This window comes from Manduca sexta, chromosome 9 (assembly GCF_014839805.1).
Source record: "Manduca sexta isolate Smith_Timp_Sample1 chromosome 9, JHU_Msex_v1.0, whole genome shotgun sequence".
Classification (NCBI taxonomy): Eukaryota; Metazoa; Arthropoda; class Insecta; order Lepidoptera; family Sphingidae; genus Manduca; species Manduca sexta.
This window is the reverse complement of record NC_051123.1, coordinates 1,198,022-1,217,280: the sequence shown is the minus strand read 5'-3', so window position 1 is coordinate 1,217,280 and position 19,259 is coordinate 1,198,022. Positions and strand designations below refer to the sequence as shown.

At 35.8% G+C, this 19,259-nt stretch overlaps 2 protein-coding genes across 5 annotated transcripts in view; one reads left to right on the top strand and one right to left on the bottom strand.

The window, feature by feature from the left end:
- Positions 1-301: 301 nt before the first annotated feature.
- LOC115455644 (protein I'm not dead yet) overlaps positions 302-19,259 on the bottom strand; it is a 65,527-nt gene continuing 46,569 nt past the window's right edge. Inside the window, exons 1-15 of one of the 4 annotated variants that reach the window (XM_030184293.2) lie at positions 16,557-16,624; positions 14,804-14,943; positions 13,557-13,704; positions 13,006-13,271; positions 11,520-11,634; positions 11,142-11,239; positions 10,506-10,631; positions 9,741-9,866; positions 8,947-9,061; positions 8,424-8,515; positions 7,948-8,048; positions 7,043-7,135; positions 5,393-5,586; positions 4,078-4,215; positions 302-3,654 (exon numbers count right to left, since the gene is read on the bottom strand). In XM_030184293.2, coding sequence (XP_030040153.2) covers positions 3,379-3,654; positions 4,078-4,215; positions 5,393-5,586; positions 7,043-7,135; positions 7,948-8,048; positions 8,424-8,515; positions 8,947-9,061; positions 9,741-9,866; positions 10,506-10,631; positions 11,142-11,239; positions 11,520-11,634; positions 13,006-13,271; positions 13,557-13,704; positions 14,804-14,853 — 1,938 coding nt within the window. In that variant the 5' untranslated portion in view covers positions 14,854-14,943; positions 16,557-16,624 and the 3' untranslated portion in view covers positions 302-3,378. Of the gene's footprint in view, positions 3,655-4,077; positions 4,216-5,392; positions 5,587-7,042; positions 7,136-7,947; positions 8,049-8,423; positions 8,516-8,946; positions 9,062-9,740; positions 9,867-10,505; positions 10,632-11,141; positions 11,240-11,519; positions 11,635-13,005; positions 13,272-13,556; positions 13,705-14,803; positions 14,944-15,027; positions 15,146-16,556; positions 16,625-19,259 lie in introns of those variants that run through there. The other 3 variants (XM_030184292.2, XM_030184295.2, XM_030184291.2) reach the window with 3 other exon arrangements.
- Positions 15,398-19,259, top strand: part of LOC115455645 (GPI transamidase component PIG-S) — an 82,393-nt gene continuing 78,531 nt past the window's right edge. The window contains exon 1 of the mRNA XM_030184296.2: positions 15,398-15,605. Within this exon, the coding sequence (XP_030040156.2) occupies positions 15,572-15,605 (34 nt within the window). The 5' untranslated portion in view covers positions 15,398-15,571. The remainder of the gene's footprint in view (positions 15,606-19,259) is intronic.

The following is a 19,259-nucleotide window of genomic DNA, read 5'->3' as shown; positions in this document are numbered from 1 at the left end:
CGTGCACTTTCCTCTCAGCATTTCATCAGTCGTTTAAAAGCAGGCATGCCTGGTACCAATGCCTGGCAACCTAATAACAGCTTCTTGGCAATTATAATGGATAAATCGCTGATTATTCATAACATCATTGTTTATCAAATCGATAAATATGTTTTAGACCTATATCGATTATTATAATTGATATCATTATTGAATTTGTAATAATAGTGCCAACTTCACTCTTATATTATAATCTATGTATCAATTGTAGTCAAAATATATTCTTATCTATTCTATTGTAGGTACAAAATAAAACAACAAGTTATATTTTCAACGTGTTTATGTAACAACTAACAATTCGTTCCTTCACTCTATGTACATGAGCATACTTCCGACCGACGTTCCCGCGTAGGGTCCATCAAGGCGCTTCATTTGTGACAAAAAATAACAATCACAACCTAGTATGGTCATTCCTGTGCTTTATTAACCGACTTAAAAAAAAAGGAGGAGGTTATCAAATCGACGTGATTTTTTTATTCTAAATGATTGATACTTTGAAATATTTCATGTTTATAGAGAGCCTAAAAGTAGAAAATGCGTAGGAAAAAAAGAATTATATTAACTTTTAGTAACCTCCAGCATGAGTATTGCATGATCATAAAAAAACTGAGTCTTTTTCTCTGCAAAGTATTAAAAATGCATATATAAGGTTAGAAAGCCTAGGAAGACCACAGCACGATATACAACTGTGCGTATCAACTGTGCATTATTTGTTGTCCCAAATTAATTACTTAACTAATAATACACAAACACCACGATACCACTACACGAACTACTATGGACCACCGTTACATCTTATTGCATATACGCACTTACACAAAATAATAAGTACATAAACAAATTAGTAATACACATCATTAAAAAAAAAACATTTCCCTAGAACGAGGGTAGATGGATATTGTAAGAAATTTATTTTAAAAAGCGGCATCTATCGTCACAAATCAGTCATAGATTTTAAAATTGAAAATTAAAAATATTGCAATTATTATTTTGTGTAAATCCGTCAATATTAACTATAATCTTTGAACTTACGCTCGCACACGATAAAATGCTTTATTATTTATTTTGTTCAGTAAACAGTATATTTTGTAAAATATAGCCAAAAAATACGTCGATAATAGTACAGAATAAAATATCAAAATTATCATAAATAGAATAAGGTTACATATACGCCCATTTCGATAAAACAGTAAACTCACATTGCAAATATATTAGTACACATATTGTGGTTACTTTATACATTTTATTCAAACGTTTCCTACTGAATTAATATCGGACCAACATCACACTTTTTCAAGAAATTCATAAGATTTGGGTTAGTTTTTACACATACGCCTTTTATCCCCATAGGATTAGGCAGAGGCATAACTGGTGCATTCACTTTCCACCTCATGTATGCGATATGGGGCGAGCCTATCGCCATATCGGGCAAATTCCAGCCTCCAAGTATACTGAGTAGAAAATCCAATATCACTGATCAAAACCGAGACCTCAGCACTGCAGTAGTACCTTACAACTACATCAGTTTTTACGATTCTAAAATGCTTGTACTATCATCGACATGAATAAATTTTACGTTCGTTTACCACCATTTTCAATCGATCCCAATCGCTTTTTTCGATCTAACAAAAATGAACCAATCAGAACAAAGTATTTTTTAACAAGTTTACAAATGAGTTATTTTTATTGGTTCATTCGGAATCGGATTGAGATTGGGATCGAATATTGAAAACAGCTGTTAAGCGTAACACTTGCTTATTTATTGGAACATTACATTATGGAATTAACTAGGCCGAACACTCAAAGCAAAGCATCGCACAATGGACGTCAGTTTATTGCCGTTCGTTATAAATTAGCCACAAAACGAACGTGTCGAATAGAGAATAACACTTTCCTCATTCTTACTGAAATGTAATCGATTGACGATCGATATTAAATGTTAATCGATTCCTTCGAATCGATTATGCAATGGACCAATGAAAATAATCGCAACATTCACGTATTTTATTTCGATTGGCTAATGTTTGAGATGGATCTGTTGATAGATATCAAGATTGTTTCAAATGTAAGGCCTGTTGCTATACTTAAAGTGGTTTCTTTAGAATAAGAAATTGCTCAGACGACCCTGGTTCTTGCGTTTTTTGTACAAAATGCTCCAAAAATACGACGATACAGTCCAAAATGTCCACACAATCACAAAACACACACGCACACACAAAACATCAGATCATATTATTAAAAACTAGGAACATCCCACTGGTCGGGGATTTCTATTTATTTTATATAATAAAAAATACATTATCATATAAATATGAATATAAAATAAGTCCTCACCCGCTTTATCCGCTATATAATTAAAATATTTTATAAAAATATATATTTAACTGTTAAAAATGTTTCCAGTTTATTGATTAGGTTAAGGTAGTTGTTTTGAAAATGCGTAAAAACTATGCGAAATTTGCAATCGCTCAATGTACCCGAGTGAAATGTCAGTTTGTTGTCAATCTTGCAATTTTGCGAATTCCACATTAACTTATACGCTTACAATTCATTGGCACAATTGTTTACAGTATCAAATCGCAACGGTATATCGTGGAGGTAGAAAAAAGTTTAAAAAACAAATCTATTTAAATGGAAAAAGGCTAGTCAAAAATCGTAACCCTGTATGATTCAGAAAAAATACTGAAATATATTTAATAAATTGTAATACATTAAAAAGGTTCCACGAAACATTTCAGGGCGAATATTCGATAGATATTAGAACCTACATGCACCATGATTTATTTTAACAGACGGAGGAAAAAGCGGTACATATAGCCGCTATAGAAAATGTGTAGTAACGCGCGATATTGCCAAAGCGCACCCCCCCCTCTCCATTAATAAACTATCGATAATCGATTCACCTTAATAATCGATTCACATTAATAATCGATTCGTAACGATATAATTTTTGGAATAGCAAATCGTTCCCCTGGCCGTTCTTTACCCCGAAAGCGTACATAAACGGCGCATTTATAACTTCGACATCAGTCGATGGGGCGACCACACAATACATGCATAAATGCTTTATAAATTCACGAAAATGCTTAATATATTATGGCAGATTACATTTTATATATTTCGTTATATTGGTAACACGACATGTTACGTACTTTAAATAAATTAAGAAATATACTAACACCTTCTGTAAGTTTACCGTCGAGGTTTTAACGTCTTGGCGCAGGACACTTATTACCATCAGTTCTCTAGATATATTATTAGCAAGCCTAACCCACGTCAAGTTTCGTCAAAAACCCGCCAAGACAAACCCGACCGTAACCCACAGGTAATAAGGCATCTTTAACTCTTATAGCACGTGAACAGGCCCTTGGCTACCTCGGCTAAAGCGGAACTGTTGTGGGCAGGTACTGTGCAGTTAAATTTACTAACAGTGGCTAGAGCTTCGAAGGGGAGGTTGCAGCCGAGAGTGACGTTCTTGGAGAGGACCGCGGCGGTGGCGTTGGCGATGGGCGCGACGTCCAGGGTCATTGGGGGGAAGATGATGGAGCCCCAGGTCGGGTACGCGCCCCATACGATGAGTGTAGTGATGATCTTAGGCCCGATGCCGCCGACCGCCTGGAATAAAAATCATGCGTTATTTTATTAAAGGCATACATTTAAAAAACAATTTTTTTTTCAACTCGATATAGTTCATATGTAATTAGTTCAGGTATGACACACAGTATCATCAATATACCTACTAAAAACACATTAGTATATTATAATTTTCTTGTAAGTAACATAACTACTGGACATAATAAGACTTAACATGTTAAGTCTTAGGACGGCGCAATGGAATACCAAACAATACTTTGTAATTCAAGGTGTTGGTGTTTCTACTGTTTATAGTCGTATCGCTTACCATCAGGCGAACGGCAAGCTCGTCTCATCATTCAAATCAATAAAAAAATACTTTACTAACTTCACGTTAAATACTACCTTACCGAACTTCAGTAAGGAAGTATTCTCCGTTGTTACTAAATCCCCAGAGATACGTACCATCTTGGAGGTGGGTATGTGTGCCACGCCCGCGACGATGGCGTTGGGTGGCGTGCCCACCGGCATGTGGAACGCCATGGAGCACGCCAGCGTCGCCGGGATCATCAGGTAGCGGGGGTCGATGTGCAGCACGCGGGCCTGCGGGACAGCAGTGATATGTCAACAATGATCAACCGTATAGATATATCATATCCTGAGAAATTAACAAATTAAATGAGTCAACAATGATCAACCGTATAGATATATCATACCCTGAGAAATTAACAAATTAAACGAATCAACAATGATCAACCGTATAGATATATCATTCCCTGAGAAATTAACAAATTAAACGAGTCAACAATGATCAACCGTATAGATATATCATACCCTGAGAAATTAACAAATTAAACGAATCAACAATGATCAACCGTATAGATATATCATTCCCTGAGAAATTAACAAATTAAACGAGTCAACAATGATCAACCGTATAGATATATCATTCCCTGAGAAATTAACAAATTAAATGAGTCAACAATGATCAACCGTATAGATATATCATACCCTGAGAAATTAACAAATTAAATGAGTCAACAATGATCAACTGTATAGATATGTCATATCCTGGCAAATTAAACTAAATGTAAGAAGGAAAGAAAAGAAGAACGAAATGAAAGCTGAAGGGTTTGTTTGAACGCGCTAATTTCAATTACTACTGAACCATTATTTTAGTTTCTTTCAAAAATAGGAATTACATGATTCCCGAGTGCTATAAGCTACTTTCATCTCAGGAAAACATTTTCAGGCGTGCGCAGACGCAGGTTGAAATTAGTTTAACGAAAAAAGTATTCCGCACGCATAGATAGATTCATATTCTTAACATTCAACATGTGAGTTAACGTATTTAAATCAGTAATAACAAAGACAGTATTTATCATTCATGTATACTGTATAAAATCATTAAAATTACAATTATTTCTAATATTCATATTTGAATTCTTTATTATATGATGGAGTTTTATGTATGTATAGTTATGTAGTACAAGTCATCACTCACTACTATGTTTTATTGGGACAAATGACTTGGTAAAAGCTTTTGTCAATAACAAAATATCAATAGTCCATTCCACTACCAACTAAGATACCACTTAAATTTTTAGTGTTAATTTTTTAAAATAATTTCGAGCAATAATATCACATTTATACTTTATTAGAACACATGACTTGGTAAAAAGTTTTATCAATAGCAAAATATCGAAAATCCGTTCAACTACCAAGATACCACTTACATTGTTCAGTGTTGATTTTTATAATAATTTCGTACAATACATACCATGTTAGCCAGCACGGGGAGGATGAGATTCGCAATGGCGACATTGGAGGTGAACTCTGTGATGAACTGCGTGACGAGCACCACCACGAGCAGCACCACGGCGCGGTCGAGCCCGTTCAGACCCTCGAGCGACGAGCCGATCATGGCGGACAGGCCCGTCGCCTTGCTACCCTCGGCCAGGGCGAAACCGCCGCCTGCGAACATGATAATGTGTTATACCACATATGTAGTTATAGTAGTTATAAATAACCATCTAAGAATTGAAAGAAATTGCACGAATGGAAGAGGCAATCATAATTATATCTATACTACAGCATACATATTATTGATAATAGTCATTCTGAGTACATGACACTACACATTGTTATTCGGAGGTTGTAAAATATTATATATCTCCAATATTATGGCATCAAGATTCAGAATTACATCCAATGCGATACATATTGTCATACAATTCAAATATATATATAACTAGCTTTTGCCCGCGGCTCCGCCCGCGTTATAAAGTTTTTCAGACTAAAGTTTTCCGTTATAAAAGTAGTAGTTTCCCGGGAGCCTATGTTCTTCCCAGGGTCTCAAACTGTCTCCATACTAAATTTCATCTTAATACGTTGGGTAGTTTTTGAGTTTAACACGTTCAGGCAGACAGATGCAGCAGGGAACTTTGTTTTATAATATATTTTTTTAGAACTTTTTAAGTGAAACAATCCCGTCATACATCATTGTTGCATAACTTTAACCGTTTACGCAGCGCAGGCAACGGAAGCGCTCAAAACTCATAATTTTCCCCGTTTAAGCAACATGTTTCATTACTGCTCCGCTCCTACTGAATATAGCGTGATGATATATAGCCTATAGCACTCAACGAACAAAGGGCTATCCAACGCAAAAAGAATTTTTCAGTTTGGACCGGTAGTTCCTGAGATTAGCCATTACTGCTCCGATCCCATTGGGTATAGCGTGATGATATATAACCTATAGCACTCCACGAACAAAGGGCTATCCAACGTAAAAAGAATTTTTCGGTTTGGACCGGTAGTTCCTGAGATTAGCCATTACTGCCCCGCTCCTATTGGGTATAGCGTGATGATATATAGCCTATAGCAATCCACGAACAAAGGGCTATCCAACGTAAAAAGAATTTTTCGGTTTGGACCGGTAGTTCCTGAGATTAGCGCGTTCAAACAAACAAACAAACAAACAAACAAACTCTTCAGCTTTATATAATAGTATAGATTACAATTCATAGAGCCTAAATATTACATAGTATTTAATTAATTGTCTTCATTTTGTGTTATTTGCATGCTGTGACGACACGTAATTAAAACATTTAGCTTTTTGTTCGAAACCTTGTATTAATCAGGCATCGGTATATGTTTTGTGAGTTGTTCCTTTTAATAAATAAATAAAATATTTCCACATTCGCACTTCACATAACTTTACTTAATCAAATCTCCTAGAATATGACATAACGACAAAAAGTCCGTGTCGTTGTGAAGATTGTGATTGGCCGAGACACGAGCGAAGGAATCACATGTTAGTCTCTCGACCAATCACAATAAAACGACAGTGAGTGTCGTGTTCTTTTCCATTGTCGAAGCAATTTCCCGTGCAGGAATAAATAAATAAATATAAAGACATAAAACTCACCCAACAAGAACAGCAGTCCCCAGGGGATCTTCTCCTTGAGGATGTTCCATGTGACGATACTCGCCGAAGGTTTCGAAGCAGCCAACTCTTCATCTGCGAATAAATAATATTCTATTTAGTTCTCACAGAGCTGTGAATGGGAATGCTGAATGGGAGGTCCATTGTTGGTATAATTGTTTATGTTGTGTAAGATTTAGTGTTTATATTTTTTAATTTCGTTCCTAAAAAAACTTCTTTCTTTTGTGTCTTTCAGTGTGAAGTCGATACTATGGAGGGTCTGTTTCGACGATTATACTAATACAATTATCCTGTTAGTAGATCATTTAGAGATGGATGATAGACAAGCTCTTGTATATCTAAGTCAAATCGATATCTAAAATGGATGTGTTGCGCGAATTATTATATTGAGCAGGGATATGAGCATGTGGAATACGATTTACCAGATTATTTCCCATGGGAGCAAATTACCGGGATAGAAATTACCCATGTATCCAGGACATGGTCTCCTTATGTGCCAAATTTTATCCAAATCTGTCCAGCTGTTTCTGCGTTTACTTTTAACAAACATCCAAACATTTTCGCAAACTTTCGCGTTTATAATGTTTGTACGAGTCAAATTTTTGCTCACAACTTAATTACTAGCTTAAGTGAGCTAGAAAAACACTTCTCGAAACATCTAACCGTACGCAATACATATACTTTGCTGTTTTGTAAGACTTAGTCCGAACACTGCCCGTAGGCGTCGAGGTAGACCAAAGAAGAGATGGCGGGACGAATTGGAATCATTTAAAATTACTAGTTCACTATAGCATAGGATCGTAATTCATAGAAGGACCATGGAGAGTCGTTTACCCTACATTATTGGCTTTAAACAAAAACTTTTGTAAATATTTAATTTCACTTACAAGAGCAGTCAGACGAGAAGAACTTGAAGAAGTCAGCGGACATGGGCAGAATGAACATCAACACCACAATGAACATGGAAGTCACGCCGTCCTTCACTTTCCTACAACAAAATATTCATCATCTCAGTACATCTGATCGAACGGATACAACACTATAGTGGCGTATAGGCAGACGCTACGGCAGAGGAACAGATGGTTGCGTTCCTCTATGGAAGGGGAAGATTTCGAGTCAAGCAGATGTTGCTTGTGGCCGCGGCTCCTCCGACGGTTCCTATTCGGAGGTGGTATATATACTGCACGTCGCGCAAATTGTGCGAGCGTAATCCAGGATCGTTTATCGCCTGTTGCGTGATTGCTATGCGATAAATCACTACAGTTGTGTCAATACCACATAGGTCTTCTTGATTTTGACGAGATGGCGGTGAGGATACTAATTGTACCGCTACAATACTATACGGTAAACAGTTAATACTAACATGGTGGTGAGCACGTCGGCCCAGCCGGGCATGAACCCAGGTCTGCGGAAGATGTACAGGAACACCGCCAAGATGAACAGCAAGCCGGACGCCTGCGCAACGACAATAAAAAGTTTATTATTACTGTTAGAAAGAAAATATATAACAGAGGTTTTAATGTTTCTAATGACTTCTGCATATGATTAAATTTAAAAGAAGGGTTTCTTGACTTTTTCACTAGAATCGGTATAGTTGTTCTCTCCATGTAATACCATGCAACGGATATATTGATTGTACTCTAATTAAACATCCATAGAAATCTTACTCAATATTAATTTATTTGAAATCATACCACAAAACTTTCTCATTGGTAATGTACCATATTATTCTATAACCGATTCCTACAAAAGATCTCAAACTTACCGAAAACGAATCAACAGAATAAAATTTAATTTGTGACTTAATTCATATCAGTATAAAGTCATTAGCGGTAGGTATAGTTTATTGGAATTGATTTGTTCAAAATAAAAACAATATCTCTCACCCATTCGTGGAAGGTGACAGGTCCGAGGTTCCTGTACCGCTCCTTGATCACCTTCATCGTAGTGTTTGAGCCTGAAGATGCTTTATTCACTTTCTTAGCAGCCTCGCTGTTTGGTCTGCACAGAATTATACAAATTAACTTTACTTCTGACTTGGTATTTGTTTGGCTATTGACATAGTAAATGGTCATCAAACAAACATCAACTTTATTAGAAGACTTATTTATGCGTTGCTGGCCAAAAAAGAAAGGAGTAGGTGTAGGGTAGCGATGAGGGTGTTTGAGGCTCCTAAACTCTCCCTCACTGTATACTACGAACAGTAGGACTCGTGCTAAGTAACCCCAAATCGATAGTGGTCTTAGATAATTTACTTAAGCGACGTTGTGTTTTGACATAATATATTTACAAATAACAACTTTAAACAGGTCTTAAAATAACATGCCTTAAGAGTCGTAATATAGGAAACTAACCCCCTTATTCATAAATGTTATTTATCTAAGGACGGAGCATTGCTGTGATAACAAGTCTGTTTCTCAGTGCTGACGGCATGGCAGCCTTCGCAGTGCGTAGACATAGGGCCGTTGTGATTGGCTAACATTGAGATACAACTTGAATCTAGTTGGCTGTCAGATAAACAAAGCTGAACAAACAGCAAGCCGTCAGATAAACAAAGCTGGGAAACAGACTTGTTATCACAGCAATGCTCCATCCTTAGATAAATAACGTCTCTGAATAAGGGGGTAAGTCTACAGATCTACTATAGATTGAAGTGTATTAGAGGATATATTGAACTCACCTGAACATGCCCATGAACGTGACCTGCAGCGCGACCCAGATGAGCAGCTGCATGATCAGCATCGGCGGCGTGCTGTATGCCATGAACCAGAAGAAGTTCACAGAACTGGAGTACTCTGGGAACTCGCTGCAACAACACGGAATAATGAATGAAACCTTCCTAGCTGAATGTCAATGGAAACCGACCAGGTATCCACGAGATATGGTGCATAAGTGGTGCACTCTCTGTTCCTTCACTTCAATAGTCCAGTGAGATGGCAATGTTTCCGAGGCAGAGGCGCGGGGTTATCACACCACCAATAACCTGAGTCATTTTTAAGATGGAAAAACACACACACAGAATTTTTTTGGTCTGACCTGGGATGCGAACCCAGGACCTCAGCGAGGTAGTCGCACTCATAACACGAACGTCAGCTATGCCACCGAGGCAGTCGACGAAACATTATAGGAAACATATAAAACTAATGAACGCGTTCACTAATATAGTTATTATGCTTTTGGCTTCATGTAGGAGTAAGGAGAAGTGTTATATATCCACAATTCGCTCGCTATATAGGAGAAGGAGGTTCTTAATTCAAGCAATTCTTTAACATTTATAACAAACTCATAGCTTATGTCAACTGAATGTCTATCTTGAAACCAGTTATTTAAGGTACAAAATTGAAAAAACAGATGGTGCATAGGTATATAATAGACTATGCATATCTATATGAATCGTCGAGAAATGAAGTCGTAGTCCATGTTAATGATTTATTGACAAACTCACGAGTCGAATATCCCCTTGAAGGCGGAGTTGGTGGCAGTTCCGACGAGCGTGCCGCAGCCGCCGATGGTGGACGCGTACGCGATGCTCAGGTAGTAGCAGATCGTGATGTCGCTCGGCATCGGGCTCCTGAAAACATACTTATATTGAAGGATAGGCAGAAATACAACTCAACCTTGACACATCACTATTATCATTATTGAATGCTAATTCCAGTGTGAAGGAAGACATGATAAAAAGAAATGGGTTTTTTATGATAGTCTTAACTAGAGTTTAACTTAGGATTTGCAAATTTGACAGAATACCTTAAATTCAAAATAATGATTTATCAATAGTAATTTCACTTTGATAATTGATGATGTATCCTCTCCCAGTGACCATCCTGAGCCAAAGTTCGTGACCCGTTAGTGGATTTCCCTCGGATCGCTAAATGTTCAATGGTTGCGAGCGTCTAAAGTGCTCACCCAAGAGTCGAGACTGTTGTTGCAGTTGCCATAACAAACGTAATGTCAGGTAAAAAGAAAATTAAGATTTTGCATTACCCCGAATCGATACGAGATTTTACACCGAATTATCCATGAAGTTTACCATTTACCCCATAGCCTTTTTATTTATTATGTAAATGTTATTTAGACTTACTCATCATCCGTGTTCTTCGGGTTGGCCGGCTTGACTTCCTTGCCATTTTCTGACACAGCATTCTTCTTCTTGTTGATGAAAACGTCGCCCAGTCCTTGCTGTAAAGGAAAATATATTAAATTGTTACATTTCGTTCCTTAGCAAGTCTTTAGAGGTTGAAGCAAACAAGCACGAACTTTTTAGTTCAGTTTACTTTAAATATGATCTTTACCTATGAATAATAATGTAACTCAATATTATATACAATTCCACTGCTTTCGGCCTCCTCTACAACTATGAGGCTATTCATTCGTCAATAAATTAATAAATTGAATTGCATATTGAATTCAAGGAATTTATATACTGAAATAAAATGTCAAGTCATAGATCGTCTCGTACCTGTTCCAACACCTCCAATATAGCCTCCACGATGGGCACCATCATGGTGGTCGCCGCCGCGTTCGACACCCACATCGATATGAACATCGTCACGAACGTTAGACCGAAGTTAAGTCTGCAAACAATTTACTATTATCAATAATTTAAGTGAATGAGTTTGAGCTATTTTGCAATAGGAGGTAAAGTGCCTGTGGGTTGCCAACTGATCACAATACTTTTACATATTGTTATATGAACTTTCATCAATTTAATTGAACGTAAGCAAACATTATCAAGTTTTCGTACATTAAAATATTTACGTATAAAACAATAATACACTATCCTTTAGAACAAAAACCCACAATTTTTGTGGTCATACGTTTCATACAAAAACAAACTTTATAATACATATTCAAGTATTTACCAAATAAGAATACATAAAAACAATTGACCATACATGACCGAAGAGATAATACATCACATGCAATATATTATTATTTTGCAACGAAAGACAAAGTGTACGGCCAGATAAAACAATTTTAATTGCCCGAACGCAACGCGAAGATAATGAACGGGGTTCAAAGGCATCCACGACGCTGTTGTGCCAATTAAATGGTCAGATTTTATTGCTTGGAATACAACCGTGACATGTCATTGGCTCATGAGATCTCCTAATGGATAATACATCGTATAATACTTCTTGGAATGATGACGGTATCATATTTTGTATTAAAATTGTGGAGACTTAATGTACCAGGGTGGTTCGATTCTACGGTTACAAATGATCGCGAACCGTATCTGTTTGTAATAAGGTTTACTGTCGCAGATCTGCTGGCAAGTGAAACTTGAATGATATGAAGAGTATTCCTTAGTGACTGTGGCCCTATCAGAGAAACAAAAGTTTTACAGCCGTTTTCAATATACAATCCCAATCTCAATCTTCAATCCGATTCCGTAAATCCAACCATCAAAATAAGTCATTTGTAAGCATGTCAACTTTGCTCTGATTGGTTGATTGGTGCATTTTTGAGAAAGTTCGAAAAAAATAACGATTGGGATTGTTTATTGAAAACGGCGGTTAGTGACAGAAATTTTATTGAAGATAGACCAAGAGCTATATATAGAACTGAGATCAATAACACGGAGACGAATCTGCTGACATTGAGGCTATTTACAATCGTTCATATTAGGGGTGATTACTCCTCCTTTTTTATTCGAGCACGGTAAAGTGATCCACCACACCTGATGGTAAGCAGAGTGGTGTCCAATAGAATTTCGACTGACGGGAGATGATTATCCCTCGGCAGTCGACACTATTATGCCGGCCTATTGGAACCGGATTAACGCAGAGTAATCCCGGAACGCACGCTTACATTGGCCACTGTAGCGAGTTTTAACGCCTTCTGTACAATGGTCATTATCCAGGCGGATATAAAATATATCCTACCACCAGCCACAAGGCACCTGCATAATAACTTACTTTTCGCCTTTAAACGAACCAACTCACCTTCTATGGGAACATCCAACCACTTGCACGGTCCACAACGCCACTCTCTTGGGCAGCTTCGAATGCTGCACTCCAGCTGCTATCATCAGACCGCCCATGAACATCATGTTGGTCTCCTTCATGTACGCGGCGCAGGTTCTATCCGAATCCAGGATACCCATAGTGGGAAACAGGACTATTGGCAGCATTGACGTGACTGGGAGAGGCAAGAGCTCCAAAACCCAGTATATCGCCATTATAAGCACCACATACATGCATCTGTAGGCCTGAAAACGTTTCCTTGTTAATGGGGTAGTGAAGAATCATACGGGGTAGAATGGAAATTATGAGGTAATTAAGATTATGACTTTGATATACTGCTGTAAAATATTCTGTATGCTATATTTGGATACTTAAGAGCTATTTTCAATGGTTCATTTTAGTGTCAGACATATAATAATTGTATGTCAACATTTAATAAAAATAAGATGAAATTTTCTATACAGTTATTTGGCATATTCATTATAGATTCAAATATATATTATAATATGTAATAGTAAGTTAGCACTTACAGGTCCATTGTTGAGTATTGGTATCGGCAGGAATATGATCGGAGTGAGGACCACAATGAGTGACTTCCAGTAGATGGAGAGGAACAAGCTTATTCGCTGCCATAGTGTGGCTGAGGAGCCAGTACGAGGGAAGTAGTAGGTGTGACCTCTGGAAACAATTGAAAACATATATTAGTAAGTTTATTTAGTCTATTTACTAATACTATTTGAGATTTTCCTTAAATATAATTATTAGAAAATAATAAGAGCCTCGTTTTAGCTTTCTATAATCTAGCTTAGTTAGAATCTGTATTTGCTTTAGTATTCAAGTGGTACATTATTCATATTATTTTGTTCTTGAGATTAAAATGTGTACATAAAATATTATTTTGATACATGGAATATATTTTTAATGTAAATATCAGAAGAACTCTTTATTTTGAATTTTAAACTTTAATATTTTTATTGATATTTAGAAAGAGTAACTCAATATGAGTGACTTGAATTAAAAAATTATCTATTTAAAATGTCCCTCCTCAATTATAGGAGAGGGAATGCCTTCCCATTAGGATGATATTGCAATGTAATTTTGGGGAATAATATCGCTAAGTAACTCATATCTTTAAAGTGAGACATGTGTAAGTACTTATATATTTCTATTTGTATTTTCTGTTAAATTTTTCCTTATAGCTATGTTTATAGTTTTTTTCGCGGACTTTATTCATTTAATTGATAAAAAAGCTACTCAAAATACCGACGCCAATATTTTATATCGCGCTATTTATAAACGAATGTATATTCCTCATAAAACTGTTTTATCAAATTAAACTCGCGGCAAACCCTTTTTTTTTGTACGGAAATATTTTAGTGTACATACTTTTTACATCTGTTTCATTATTTTTATACGTTTTACAAGGTTAGCAAGAAATGTAAAATGCATACAAAATATGGTAATGGCAAGATGGCCCCTCGAACAGAGACGGAGGGGAGAATTCGGCAGCGGTGATTGGCGCGGGGATATGCTGAATGCATTTCTTTGGCGTGTGTGGCGTACGTGCCCGCCACGGGTTACGGTAATAAATAATGTTACACTTTCATATCCATGTGCTTATTTTAACTAAAAAATACAATGCGCAGCTAACTAAATAAACCACACGTGGGCCGGTATAAATTGCATCTCTGTAGCAATACCCACGACTATAAAAAATAAAGCGTTTATAAGGCAGCCAAACAAAGCTTTATTTAAGGTCAAATACATTATAACTTACCGCGTTTCATCATTTATGTTCTGTCCGTTTTCTACAACAGCTGTCGACATCGTGAATTTAATTTAGGATTATAATATCTTCAAAAAATACTTTTCTTTATAATTTTTAATCTTTCCCTTTGCTCACATTCTTGTCAACATCTGGAAGTAAAACACGCACCTCATTAGTTTAAATAATCTTTATTCACTCGAGTTAGCTGCAACATACACTAGTTTTGAAATTACCACGTTTTATTCAAACAAAACGTAAAATAGTGACAATTGGCACGATCTAACACAATCAATCAAATCCGCTGGCGCTCATAGAACGCGAATGTCGCGCGGCGTGTTGTATCCAGTTTAGCCAACATACAAATATTTATTGTCTTTGCTCATTTGCGCGCAATATGTCGGACTTTTAATGCAATAATAAAACGAACACCTATATAAAAATTACTTCCTCCATAGGAATATTCATAACATCAAAATAATGTTTCAAATTCCTGTAAAACTATTTTATTGAATAATACCTTAACTTAATAACGCGTAAACGAGAAATAATGCTTACTAAAAGAAAATAATAAAACGCTTTATTGTTTATGGTTAGAAAGTGTTGGCCAACCTCAATATAAGTAAACTCAATGTCACAAAAAAATAATCAATGCTCTGTTTACAAAAACAGCTGATAATAAAACTAATTTAATTTTTATGAGTTAAATAAAAGTGTTTTTGGAAGTGTAATTAAATAATAGTATTGTTTTTAGTGTGATATGCTAGTGTTGTGATAAATATGGTGAAACAAGCGTTTAAAAATGACGTAGAAGGTGAGTTTAATAAGTTTCAATTAGTCGTATATTACGCATAATATACGTTAAACCCTTCAATAGATTAACGTTAAAATGAACAAACCACTTTGAAATGGTCATTTACTACAGAAACTTCTTTAATTCAATTAGTAACATTATGCCGATAAGAATCTGAATTTATAGGTTAGAATCGGAGATCTGAAATAAAACAAATTATTTAAGGAAGATATTTAATAGAATCAAATAAGCAGCATTTAAGAGGCAGCCATAAAAAAATAATACGCACAATTCAAATTAATGTTATATAAACTATTTTAAACGAACAAGACTTGTTGTAGTAACTGCTTGCGGTTTCGTCCCTGTGTTTATTTTCCCGAAATAAAAAGTTCCCTGTATCCTTTCCAGAGTCTCAAATTAACACCATATCAAATTTAAATGAAATCCGTTTGGTTGTTTTTGGGTTTATCACATTCAGACAGACAAACATGGCGGAGAAGTGTGTTTTATAATAACTAAGGATTATAAATGCGATAACCTTTTTGCACGGCTATCAATAGCCCTTATAAAAATAACTCTATTTATAGCTTACAGTTCATTTGTATTAGATATCATTTTAAAAATAGTGTTAAGAAATTATGAATCAATAATGTGCTTATCTTCTACAATGTGAGGTGAACATTCTGATTTGCACTTGTAGAATGTATTTAGCTTGACTTTAGACCTGTCTGAAGAACTGACTGGCTTTAATGCAATACTACTTTTAGGGTAGGCAATTAATTTTTAAAAGCTCACAAAAAGTATATCCTGATGTGGATTTTTACTTTTGTTTTTCTACAAATCTCTTTACATTCATTAACTTTATTTGGAAATACTCAAATTTAAGTAAATATATTTCACAGTGTATTGTTAAAAAATGTGTACTATTCATCTTCCTATTATCAGCAATATTTGAGAAATAATATCACTCACAACAAATATCTGATAGGAATTGCTCGAAACACTTCACATTATATAAGATAATTATATTTCCGTGCTTTTCCATGTGCGTCAGTTCAGTGAGTGGAAACTGAATGAAAACATGGCAATATGGATGTTAATATGTTACAGAGTTGTTTACAAACAACATGATGTAAATATTCATAATTCTGTTCATGCATGGATTTGTTGCCTATGAGACTAGGCTTTGCCTGCAGCTTTGCCTGTGTGAATAGCTTTTTCCACTACAGACTCTAAATCGTTGTAGATTTATAGCACCATGAGTTCAAACTGAGCATTGTATGTTTAAAAAACCAAACAAAAAATTCAAATATTTCCCACACCAGTAAATTAACAGGATAAAACTAGTTGATATGTTATTCCAAGACCTGGTCTATCCATATGTTAAATTTCATCCAAATCTGTCCAGCAATTACTAAGTCTTACTTCTAACAAAAAAAAGAATACAAAAGTAATATTAATAATTAAGATAATTTATTGTCTATAAAAGCAGGTATTTAAAATGTTTTTTTTGTAATTTTAAACATTGAGTAACATAATACATAATTATAAGTTGTAAAACTGAATAATCGATGTATTTTAGTTTTGTTTTCCACAGTATATATTTTCCGTATCCATATGCAAATGCATTTACGTCATGAATCTAGATTTGCAAATATAACATCGCATTATACGCGTATTACATTGTTGACATTATTGCTGAACTTATGACTTTTATGTAAAATGTCAATATATTTTATTATATTGCCTTTGGTCTAGTGACAGCATATGTACACCTTGAGGACTGGAGTTCCATTCCCAGGCCAGACAATTTTAATTTACATAGGTTTGTCTATTTGCAAGAACATCTGTGATTTTATATATTTAGCGAATTTGTGTCCGAAATGGCTCCAGGTCTGTATTATGCGTTAGATAGAGAGCTTTATAAAGCATTTTTGCATGCATATACGCAATTAAAACGCATAGTAAACTAAATGCCGTCTGAAACTGTACTTTTGCATACAGAAGGGCGCTGAAAACGTAAAGAGAGCGTACCTATCAAATACGCGCGCATTTTAGTTGTTTTTTATTATTGCTTTGAATAACGAGATAAGCTTGCCGTTCGTCTGATGGTAAGCGATACGACCGCCCATAAACATTAGAAACACCCTCCAACACTTTGAATCACAAAATATTGTTTAGTATTCCACTGCGCTCGCCATCCTGAGACATGAGATGTTAAATCTTATTATGGCCAGTAGTAAGTTGCGTTTAAAGTACATCGGTGCGCATAAAATTCACCTGTATAGGCATAACCGACTGATAAGAATGCCGGCACGTGTTTCATTTGGTGGATTCGTCACACCGCGCTCGTACGATTGACTGGCGCTTGCCTTGACCGGTGACGTCACACCAGGAAGCACATTGTCTTCTACATTGATTGTCTCGAACGTATAGGCTAGATTTCATCTATAACCACTTGACGCAATAAGGATCAATGTCGTTTAAATAAATTTGTGTTGTTATAGGATTCTGTGTCGCGCGAAGTTTGCTTTTAAAATTCCACTACGCCCTAGTAAAATATTTTTTAGATTTTTTCTCTTACAAATTTCGGCTCAGTCAAACATGATCGTTTGAATGTTGCAAAACTGATTTGATGACTGACCGCTTGCTTGACGATAGTCGTCAATCCTTGTGCCAATAAGTACTTATTTGAAAACCAAACGGGATATCGAACCCAAGAAATCCCAGTGTAATTCCATATAAGTACCTATTACGCGACAAGTAAACTAAGAAAAGTTAGTACAGTTTCTGTTTGTAAGTAGATGTGAAAATGTATGGCATCATTAAAGTAACGAATAGTCGTTCATATTGTACACCATAAATGATATTGATACTTAAAATGAATTGTGTTTGTAGTTTGTATAACTTAAATGGTTGTAATGTATTTTATGATATTGCAAAAGGGTTCTTATAATTTCTTTTTTGATAGACTTTGTTAATTCTATTTTTGTTCTTAAGCTGAAGCGGCTGTATACACTGTTACCTTCGAGCTTTAAGGAAAAATTTAGTCCAGTCATTTCTAGTGTAACATTGAGTCGTAACAATTTCTAAGTTTGAAGGTATCATACATTCTTTATAATTTAAAATGTATTACTAAATATACTGCATGACACAAAATCAAACAAATGACATGCTCGCTCATTCGGTTGTGTAAAAATTTGACGTATCCACCCACATGAGGAAAAAATTAAAATAATCGAGGTTTTAGCGATAGAATTGACGTCAGATTGATAAGTTTTTTGTGCGTGAATACGTAATGTAAGCAAATATATTCAGTAAAATATAAAATTCTGATCTATGGTTCATATTTTTATTAATATTCATGTTTAGTTTCAAAGTGTCCGCGGTTGCCTTTTTGCTATACATACAAGGCAAAGTGACCCTATGGACCCTCACGATGAGTGCAGTGGCGTCCAGATAGTGTCGATGGATGAGAGATGATTGTCCCTTTCATCAGCGTACAACTACCCGCTGCTGAACATAGGCCTCCCCTAGAGCGCGCCACGTTGCTCGGTCCTCCGCTATCCCCATCCAGCGTCCACCGGCGATCCCGCGAATGCCGTCGGAACAGCGGGTCGGAGGTGATTTTTTTGTATAAATTTTGTTTATTACCGATTTTGTGATTATCCCTAT